Here is an 11,712-nt window from a genome sequence, read left to right as displayed (position 1 = left end):
TATTATAAATAATATTTTTCAACCAGGCTTTCCACCTTGAACGTTTCACGTCATATTAGGGGCGGGCACAACATCTTGGCGGCTTCCCTGATTGGCCAACCCAACCTGCCGGCCTCGGATTGGCCGAGCCGTGTAACACTGTACAATTAAACGTAGAACCGCGCGGTTTAAACCTTCAGTGTTCATCGCAATACTCGAATAGCTCCCACGGAATTGTTTTCGCTGAGCTAACTAACCGTTTACTAGTATCATCATGGGTCACTGTGGAAGTAAACCCCGTCTGACTCCTCCTGACCGTCGGCGTCACACGACCACCGTCTGGTCCGTCTCACCACCACCGTTGGTACCGTTTGTTCAGGTAAGTGTCCGACCGGTAGACCTAGGACTATAGGTTTTTAACGAGAAATTGACATGAATTCGTTTGAAATTATGTTTGTTGTATATTAGTACTCACTTTACTGACATGTTCATCAGTGTCAGTTAAAGATTAATTACACTTTGGTTATCGTCGTGTTACCATCGTCGTGTTACCGTCACCGTGTAGGCCTACCTCTTGCTTGCTAATATTGAGGTCGGAGATGTAATGTACGTTACATGTTACATTTCATTTAGAGCACTAGAGAATTTAATATTACGGTAGGCCTACTTTTCAAACGGACATGCTTTGGCACGTTTGACACAAAATAGTGTAGTTACACACTTACAGCAGGGAATCAGGGATGCACACGCAGATTAGACGTTGGTGTGTCTACATGCAGAAACGGTCGGACTCGAACATGCGCTGCTCCCGTGCTTGCGGTTAGGGTTGGGCCTACACTCGCCCCGCCATATGTGCCCTCTCCCTACGCTCATTCTGTAGATCTCGGAGCTACATAATGAGCATAGTGTTGAGGGAACATACTGGGGCTAGGGTTAGGTTAGTCTGTTTGAGGTAGATTGTCGGTCTAATGACTGACAGCCATGGTAACTCCAACCAAAACATTGATGAGAACTCCACATTGCGCTGTTAACTGTTAAAACGTGATTCAAATAATATACAAAAAAACTATACAGTACAGTGAAATTGAGTGAATACACCAGTACATACAGCATCACATGATATTAATCAGTAAGCATGTATTTACGTGTATTATTTAAAAAAGGAAATATGGTCTTAAATCAGGTTAATACAGGGAAAGAATAATAATTAATAATATTCTGTTTATTTTCCAGGTGTATTTCCAGGACAATGTGCTACCTCCAGCCCAACACAACCTACAGTGGCATGCAATGGGCGGTGGTTCTTCAGCGGAGACCACTAGTAGGCCTACTAGTACTTTTATGCCAGTCTGCACAGTGCCTGTCATAGACCCACCACAACATTTTGCAGATGTAAGTGTTGACTTATTTTGTTTTACAAAGAAAGGACCATGAGTGTAGTGTGTTGTATTCACTATAACATTACATGGACATGCTCATTGGCATGCTAAAGAAGAATTACACTTTGGTAAAGGTTTGTGTAGGTACCTCTTGCAAGGAATGTGTAACTCCAAATACTGATGACATCTTCAGTAGTTGCTCTGTTGATTAAAACCTGATAATTCAGAATATTGCATGGTGAAACAGTTCTCACACAGTAACTCCTTTAGAACACAATGCGTTGTGGATTCTGACATGTAACATTACAAAACTACTGAATTTGTTGCAACCCAAACCTCTGCCAAAGTGTAATCTAACACTATGACAATACTATAGTGCAACAGTACATGTACAGTTGTACACTATCACATAGTAGCCTATAATCAGTAAATATGAATTCACATGCATTTTTGTTACCCTGTCTTTTTAATTACCTGCTCTACACTATATAGGGTCTTAAATGAAGTTAATCTGAGATGAACATTTAATAATAACAATGTTCTGTTTAATTTCCAGGTGAAAACCTACAACCCCAACATCCCACACAGTCACAACCTCTTCAAAGATGAGTCTGATGACGGTTATAGCTCTCTGGAGAGAGAGTCTTTACAGCCAAAGAGGATCCCCAGATTCTCCACCCCTGAAGTCTGTGACTATGTGCTTTCTATGAACTCCAAAGACACTTTGAACATACTGTACATAGCAAAAGAACTATACACACACACCCTGAGAGACAATATGGAGAAGAAAAGCTAAAAGCACAGAGATGAAACTGGAAACCAGAGGTGCTGCTTTGGAGCTTTTCATCGTGAACAGGACGTGACATTTTTGTTTTTTTAGTACAAATTATTATTTTATTTTATTATTATTATTATTTTAATTATTTTGTAATGTTTTTTCAAATGTCATGTAGTAAATCAGTTAATTTGTAATCAGTTTTTCAATGTATTTCAATTCTCAATAATTTGTTTCAAAGGTTATGTGAATCATTGTGTAATAATTTTTGTATATATTGTATATAGTTAAAAAATATTTTTGTTTCACTATCATTAAATATAAAACAAACGTTTTGGGGTCGTAGTTAATTCACATTAATATCCCAGCATAATTCATATAATATTAATGTAATATCTAAGGTACAAGCGATCACTGTGCTGTCATATTAGAAGTAGTGCCAGTATTAGGGTTGAATATAATTGACACAGTGACCAATGTGCCTCCATTTGGAATGATCGAAATTAAATAGTAAATATATATAAATGTGTAATGGGGCCATAACTGAATGAGTAAAGATGCCGTCTGAGAAACAAGGTTTGTAGTTAGGATGGGTAAATGCAGATAATACACTTCATGTGCAAAGAAGGCAGCTAGTCCACGCACAAATATCCCAGTGCCAAGATAAGGAAACAGCAAACTGACTTTCAAGGCTACATGCCATTATTAGACAAAACCGAGATAGTAGAATAACTGGGGAAGGTAAGAGAGAGAAGACATAGCAAGGAGATGGAGAGAAACAGTGCAGCATAGAGAGAAAGGTGGTGAATAAAAATGGAAAGGACAAAAACTGTTTTTAATTATAACCTGATGCTTGTAGTACAAGCATCAAGGCATTAGGTTATAATTATAAACTCATTGGGGTACAAGTACAAGCCTTGTACCCCAATGGTGTTGATATAGAACCATGTTTCATTATTAAAGCAGTCTGAACATTTAAGAATGACAAGCAATTAAACAATAGTAATAAGTATCAGGCCACCAGATGTCACCCTTGTGCCATTTTAAGTTTCCCATGCTGTAATTGTTTTATTTAGCCTACTGTTTTGGCCTACTCTGACCTGCACACTGCTACTTGCTGGTTCAAGAGAATTATTTATAAATTATAAATTATTTGCCAAAATTATATTTAATAAATAATTTTGGGGGGCAAATAATTTTGGCCATTAATTTTGGCAAATAATTTTGGCATTTCTGGTAGACTGTTGTGGTGACCTGCGGTAATTACGGTGACTGACCACAGTGTCATGATTTGGGGTGCAATGTCCAGTGCAGGTGTTGGTAAATTCTGCTTTCTTAAATCCAAGGTCACGTTTTAGAGAACTTCATGATTCCTTAATCTGAACTGTAGGCCCTATTATGTGCCGTCTAAATGTCGCTTTCTACAACAATAATATACATATACACTATGCTTCTGTGCAGCGAGTTAGGCAAGTTTACTACTTGCACTACTATTCATCTAATATGCTACACCCTTCCTTAAGTGTATCTCCTCTTTTGTATCTGCCAGGTGTTTCCTTACTGCTGTAGCTGAATCTCCCCCATGGGATCAGTAAAGGAGTATGTCTCGCTTGGTTTAGAGACTGCCTCTAATCCGTTTGTTTCCTTACCAGAAAATAACTTCAGTGCTTTATCAGTATGAGTGAGTGACAGATACTTGGTCACATCAAACCCTGCTTGAATCTCTTGAATTCTTATTGCGACGGTAGGTCGCAGTTGACTATGAAAACCTGCATTTCATGTCAGTCAGTCACGCCTCATGACACGCTCCATATATGGCTGTCTCCATGTTGACCCTCCCCACCAGTCCTTCCTCTTCGTCTCCCTTTTGAATGGTACCTGTCCATTCAAACTCTAGACGGGCCTGCCTCAAAGTCATTAGCGCAGCCGAGACCGGCAGCCAGCAAAAGAGTTCTCAACAGGTCCGGAAATTAAGGCCCGGCCTTACCTGGGCCCTAACTGGGCTGGCCTGAGGCCCCGCCTGACCTTACTAATTAGCACACATTTTACGCCATATCCGGCCCGAACACGTCAACTAAAAAGAAAAATTCAATATATGGTCATTCTCAGACCTACAAAGAAGTACATTTACTTGAGTACTGTACTTGAGTAATTTCTTTGAGGGGCACTATAGCCTCTCCAACGTCTGGCTTTCAGACATGATGTTATGTGGCAGCCAAGTCTACTTTTTGTTTTGTATGGCTGTGTTTACTTTGGGGACTATATATCTCTGCTGGTATTATAATGGTAACATCCCATAATGCATGATGTCATTGCTTGGTCAAGTGAAAGTGAAACATGAAGAACATGAATCTGATGGGCGAATCTCTTAGTTACACCAGCATATTTATTGTGAACAAATTACCACTTCAAATTAATTCATCTTTTGTTTAATTTGCTTTTGTTTTTGTAAAAATAAGTCTTTGTCTAGTTTGATTATATTTAATTAGATTTTTTTTTAAATGCATTGAAGTTTGAGGATAAACACAAAGTACTTCCATTGTGGTCCTCTCACAAGTAACAATAACTTAAAAACACTTTACTATACAAAATAAATGACTATAACACGCATAAAAACTAATGCTCCACTAACTATCCCTAGACAAATTAACTTTAGCAAAGGAACCTTTTCTAATAGTCAAGCTTTAATCTGCTGCTTAAAAGACCTCAAGTTCTTTCTTATCTTGTCTGTGGCAGACAATTCCATTCCATTGAGGCTACAGCACAACCAAGGCCAAGATGATAGTAACATTTTACATGCTGTTGAAAAAATAAAGACAATGGTAGCCCTGCAGGAGGGGCGAGATCCAATTGCAGACCGACCGACTGACCGACCGTTAATGTAATGTATAGGCTATACTGAACAGGCTAATACATCTGAACAGTTGTAGGTCAAACGTTTGCACCCCAGAATTTGCAATGTGTAATTCGTCATCCACACACACGTAATCTGAAAAACAGGGGGGAAAATGTAGCTTGCAGAAATAAAGCACCCACGTGTAAATCGGATTAATTGTAATCCAACATTTACAAGAGCCCATTTTCCAGTCCAACTTCAAATCATTTACTTCAACCTCTCAAATCAGTAGTTGCAACAGCACAGATCTGATACAAATCACAAATTTGTTAAACTACGACTCGGATATTAATTGCTACATACGTCGCAAAACCTGATCTGAGAAAGCAGGGGACATTGTGCAATCTACACGGCCAAGGAAAGTGTCAAATAAAGCAAACTTTATTTTTATAAAAATTAATGTAAGCCCTATAAATGAATGTATTAACATTAACTATAGGGCCTAGGCCATAGTAGGTACAATCATCAGCTACAGTAAATATGGTGAGCTAATTTGAAGGCATCTTATCAAGTTGCATAATACAAATACAAAATACAATTTTATACAATATTTATTATTCAGTGGGGGTCCCTGCTTTGTCTCTCTGAGCTAAAGGGATTACGGTCAGGGTAAGGCTCTGAGAGGGCAGTAAAAGCCACATAGAATTTGAGCATTGATATCAATTCAGATGCGACGAACTTAGGCTATTATTCATTATCTTTGGCTAATTTCTCCAAACTTGCCTACTGCATATATTATTGTCATTAATACCTAGCTCTGTTCCATAGCTCTAATGCGTTGCATTAGGGCAGAATCGTAGAAGCAGTAGAAGGTTATGGATCAGAGCTAATTAATACCATGCTATTTTGGTTTTGGATAATTCTCAGATTCTTTCCTGTATTAATCAATTAATGCATAATGTATTTACACATTAAAAAAGTATATATAGACAATGACATTATATTTCATTAGATTTCCTCTTATATTATGAATTATTATTATTACTCCTCTTATTATTAGTCAACCCCCCATCTTCCAATCCTGGCTTCTCCTCCATCTGACCTTGGAGTTCCTCTCTCTCCTGAGAAAACACTTGGCCTGGCCTCGTCTCACTGAAGTTGCTGAGTATGATAGCGATCACTTCACAGGCCTCCCTCCCACTAGAGGAACTCCACCACACTCCTCCTGACAAAAGACAAGACACTGATGTATACCACGTATCTAAAATATGTGTGGGAAATTCCAAAGGGAAACACTAATTTACACACACACACACACACACACACACACACACACACACACACACACACACACACACAGATGCTGTAGAATAGAATACTAATGCATAGAATACCTATATGCACAAGTCTTAATTAACCCTGCACATCCCTGTATTTGTACATTATAATTTAATGATACACAGTCACAACTCACTATGTGTTACTCTTTATCTACTGTACAGTATCTGTATGCATACAGCATACAGTATAGTAGGCCTACCTGTCTATTTCTGTTGCTGTCCTGCTTTGCCTACTGCAGGACACAGATGACAAGATAGTCACCACTGATAAAGTATATACATTATCAATGGTGATCTTCTGGCCATAAAGCTACCGGTATGTGCATTGTCACTGTGCAAATAATGTGCGTGATTAATAACTAACTTCATAATAAACAGAATAACATATATTGTTGTGAGACCCTTGTACAAATCTTGTACTCGAGCTCACTGTTGCTTTAACTGTTGCCACATTTGATTTAATAGAGAGGTTTTTACATCAGTAGCCTACGTGTTTCTTCTGTTCCTGATTGCAGTGCCAGTAATTTTTGAATAGTCCAGGGTTCTTGGTAGAATACCCAGTATTGCTTCTGAGAAAATAGATGAGATGACTCCGCCTACTACTTCCTATTTTAGGAAAAAAGTAAGAAAAGAGGTGAAACGAAACCCATAACGTCCCATTCAATACATGATAGCATTTGAAGACCAGCAAGGAAAATAAACCTCTATTGTCATCTTACCGTGCACTTTAATAGGAGGTAAGTTGATGATTGTACGTATTGGAACAGATATTTTGTAGGCTACTTAATTGTTTCAAACATAATCTGTATTATTAAACCAATAAGAATAAATTGTGTCACCGGGGCAGCCGTGCCCTACACAATCAAGGACATTGCACACACAGCTGAGTAAAAATGATCAAACACCAGCCGAATGGGAATCTATAGTTCATAAATGACATTTTAGGTAATTTAACAATGATTTAAAGAGTTTTAAATTCAATATGTTTGTTTGTTTATATGATTATTTATTGACATTCAAGACAAGTTGAATTATTTGTTTCACCTCACCTGCCTCTGATTGGAAGGGGCCAAGCACTGTAGGGGTGTTTGTTGATGTCGTTTAGTATTGTGTTTTGTCTTTGTTTAAATTGGCGCCTGGAAACGTACCGGTATTTGGTTGTAAATTCCTTTTGATAGTAATTGTGTAAAATAACTTATGGGCCTTTGGTTGTGTTTGAGTTAATTGAGTTACAAAAATGAGTGTTATATTTGTCCCACCTGTTTAAAGCAGGGCTCCTGCCCTGCATTGCCATTTCTCCTGGATTTGGTAGCAAAGTCCCAAAATTCACCAGAACACAGGAACTTACATCTATGTTCTATGTTCCCAGGCCCCCCAAGCAGGGCATGCAATCATACAGAGATGTTCATTTAAATAATTAATGGTTATTATTAAAGATGGATCTTGCTTTGCTTCATCAAAAGATCAAATCAATTTATATACTGTAGGTGTACTTTCTGCGTTTTAATGGCTGAAACTGTACCCATCATTTCAATTCATTTTCCAATGCTAGTAAAGCAAGCATGATAAAAGTACCAAACTCCCAAAATTCACCACAACACGGGAAATTACCTCTACACTGTTAAAACGTTTCGGGGGAGGACCCCCAAATATTCCCCGCAAAGGGATTCTTATTGTAGTGCAACCACTGTCCGTGTTCCTGTGTTAACCTACCGGTATGTGTTAACCTATGTGTGTGGCTATGAGTACCAGTAGGGGCAAAAGTGTCACTGTTGTGCCAGAAACAGAGAGAGATATTGTTGCACTGTTGCCTAGTGCTAATTACAGAGTGTCCCCACAGGCAGACCTTCGCGCATAGCCGCGCACGTTTTCGGCTGGAGGTGGAGCTTCTTTTCCATCCACCAGCTGTCTAAAAACCCGGTTTTGAAGCTGTGGGCAGCCGAAAACGTGCGCGGCTGTGCGCGAAGGTCTGCCTGCGGGGAGAGAGAGAGAGGCAGGGGGAGAGGGGAGTTGCACCACTCAGTTCACACAGGTGTGATTTTTTTATATGCATTTCACTTCAGCTCAATTTATACACCTACTGTTTTGACAGTGACACCAGCACCAGTATGTTCCACTGGGCTGAGGATGACTTTCTCCCACCTGGAGTTGAACGCCGCCATGGCCATGACACGTCATCTCCAACATCTGGTAGAACCTACGTCATGTACCATGGAACTGCCAGGCAAAATTACAATTCCATCCTGTCCCAGGGCTTCTTCCAGTCGGAGGACGGGATGTTGGGCCGTGGGGTGTACCTCAGCCGGGACCTGGATAAAGCCAGCCGCTACCCACTTAATCAGCATGAGTCCCAGCGCGTTGTCTTTAAGGTGCAAGTCAACGTGGGCAATGTGATCGCCATCAATTACAACCATCATCCGCAGCAGCACACCTGGCATGACTATGGTTATGACACGGCCTGGGTGCCCCCCAATTGTGGCATGGTGAAAAGCGGTTTGGAAGAGAATTGTGTCTGGGACCCGAATCGCATCTCCATTCTGAGTATCATCTCACCCCAGAAGACGACCTCAACACCACAGTACCACCAGTACTACCAATAAGGCCTCACAGTTGTTACTATGTGATCAGAATTTGTTTCATAGGCTCATTTTCAAATTTTGATTAAGAAAGCAAATTGTGTTACTCGATCACTGTATCCTGGCTAATAAAATTGATTAAAAAAATAAAAGTGAGCTTTGAGTGAATTTATGAGTGAGTCAGAACAGATATTTTCATTGAATAGCTGTAAATACTGTAATAACAGATTTCATTGGCTGGCCATGGTCAGACAAGGCATTTAATTTGTACACTATTTCTGGCACATTCTATATACTGTAGAGTAGACATGTTACACTAATGCTCAAACTTTCAATCCCACAAATCCAATTCAACTAAGGCTCTCTGAAGCATATTTGACATTTGCCCTGCAGTCAGTACTAGTCCGGCAACCAGGGGTGGGAGTGGGAAATGTGTAGCCTAGTCTTTTTTTTATTGGCCTAAAATATAGGGTTTATATGTGCCCATAATATTAACATCCTATAAGGCAAAAATGTCAAACTTGTTACTTTCATTGTGCTTTAAGTAGCATGTGACAAATGTAACCGTCAAACTGGGTGGTTTTCATGATTCTGAATCTATTCATAAGCATTAGTTTTGCACAAAAAACACTTGTTGGGCTAAAACGGCCATAGCCATCATCACAAATGTGATGAGGTCAGCACATTTTGGGCACATTAAGGTTAAGTGGCTATGGCCGTATTTAGCCCAAGTAGTGTTTTGGGGGCAAAGCGAATGCTTGGAATGGATCCAGAATCATGAAAACCCAATTGACATGTCACATGCTACATAAAGCATATAACCCCCTATTAAAAAGATTCTCAATGCTGATACCGCTGGTCAGCAAGTGGATTCATGAATGCATGTATATATCTCGTATATCTCATGGTAAACACCTGGATCATGGGCTCAGACCTGTATAAACTCACCTCTTTCAATGGGAACCTCATCCTTCCCCTGTGAAGACAGGAAACCAATAATATTCCATGTTGACTTTTAAAAAGTCCAGCCTCCTCTGCATTTGTCATTGCAGCGAATGAAATACAAGGTGGTGGTGGGTGTGATTCAAACTATGTAGACCGACTTATATCTGTTTTCTATTATTTGGATAATGCTGCATGAAACATGATTATCCTTACATTTAAATATTACACATGTAAAGATATTTTAAAATATATTTTAAAAATATATTGTCTGGCTACAAACTTCTAACTTTGAATGGCACGGTGTTTATTTATCATTGTAGGCTACTTTTTCTTTCTTCATAATTATGAATTGAATACCCAGGGGACCTGAATGGAAACAAGACCGCAAGGACTTATTTCTGTGATATCGTTTTAGACTACGTTTCTGTGCTGTTTACATTTCTGCCTAATAAAGTATTCAAGTGCAACTGTTAACTCCTCTAGAAACCACTAGGGGGCAGCAGCCTTCTACACAATGACATTATTGTACAAAAGTAGCTCTCCCCACACTACATAGAATTGACGTGTTCTAATCTAAGAGACCCTCCTCAGGCATCTTTTATGTTTTCTTCTGTCCACATCCTATGTTTAATGCAAATAAGAACTTTCCCATGGGTTACTTACTTATTATAAAATACATTATCATTAGGCTTTATATCCATTACCCATTATTATAATGTATTTGTACATTTTTAAATGGGTTAATGGGATATTATGGTCTCTAGGTCCTAGGATGATAGCTCACCACGCAAAACTTGAAATTACTCACATATAGTAACATACCCTCTATTCACATTCCTTTTAAATTCCAGTCCCCTGTCATTTCCCAAGGAAATGTCTTTTGAAGTGCAGCCTGACTCAAAGGACAGCCTAGTGTAAAGGCTTATGGTCTAATTAAGATGAGTCCCTCTGATAAGGGAACAGCTATTGAAGAGTTGAAAAGAGTCAAAGAACTGTGTGCCGGTCAGGCACTGGCAATGAAAAGTCCTGTCTCCTAAAGCCATAATCACATACATACACACTGGCAGAAAAAGGAAAGTCTGATCAAATGGACTGTGTGTGCATGTGTGGTTCATTTGCCTCAGCTGTCAGCAATGCTCTGACCGCCATTGACATTACTGCCCCTGGCCCTGCATCATAACACAACACACATGCACGCACGCGTATACTGACATAGACACTGAGCGTCAATGTAAATTGAAAAAAAATCCTTTTAGTCATTATTTGCATCAGGTCCATTGATTCCATCAGCAGCAGCAGCAGCAGGTTCTGTAGGGGCTGAGGTGTTCAGCATGCCTCAGGCCGTGCTGGGCATCTGGAAGGGGACGGGCCCATGATGCCAGGTCTGTGGATCTGTCAGCGTGGTTACACAGCTGCTCAGGGTGGAATGATGTCAGCCTTAACACTGCTGAAGCCAACATAAATGCTCATAAGAAACAGAAATGTGCAAACATGCATGCACACACGCACTCACGCCCACAGGCACACACACACACACACACATACAAACATGCGCACACACACACACACACACACATGCGCGCACACACACACACACACACACACACACACACACACACACACACACACACACACACACACACACACACACACACACACACACACACACACACAGAGATGATGTCTCCTGTGACGTCTGTGTTGAGACCAAGCTCAAGGCCTGAAGTCCTGGTGTGATCTCCTACTGTGATACCAGCCAGCATTAAAACAACACAAACTGACTGACCCCATAAAGAACCTGGAAGACATTTATGTGTAGAAACATGACAGACCACAAGTTACATCAAATTACATCTCAAGAAGAATGTGAAGGAAAGAGGGC

The 11,712-nt window shown here is 39.9% G+C and overlaps 1 protein-coding gene across 1 annotated transcript; it reads left to right on the top strand.

Moving 5' to 3' along the window:
• The first annotated feature begins 6,972 nt into the window (after positions 1–6,972).
• On the top strand, positions 6,973–9,005 carry LOC308324017 (uncharacterized protein). Its single transcript, XM_080775912.1, has 2 exons — positions 6,973–7,046; positions 8,402–9,005. Exon 2 carries the CDS (start codon positions 8,418–8,420, stop codon positions 8,907–8,909), a length of 492 nt encoding a protein of 163 aa, XP_080632038.1. The 5' UTR covers positions 6,973–7,046; positions 8,402–8,417; the 3' UTR covers positions 8,910–9,005.
• Positions 9,006–11,712: the final 2,707 nt, after the last annotated feature.

This window comes from Protomyctophum bolini, assembly GCF_963924005.1.
Source record: "Protomyctophum bolini genome assembly, chromosome: 11".
NCBI lineage: Eukaryota > Metazoa > Chordata > Actinopteri > Myctophiformes > Myctophidae > Protomyctophum > Protomyctophum bolini.
This window is presented reverse-complemented; position numbering and strand designations above follow the sequence as displayed.

Coding starts and splice junctions, on each gene's coding strand:
- LOC308324017 (XM_080775912.1), top strand. CDS start 8,418: ATGTTCCACTGGGCTGAGGATGACTTTCTCCCACCTGGAGTTGAACGC.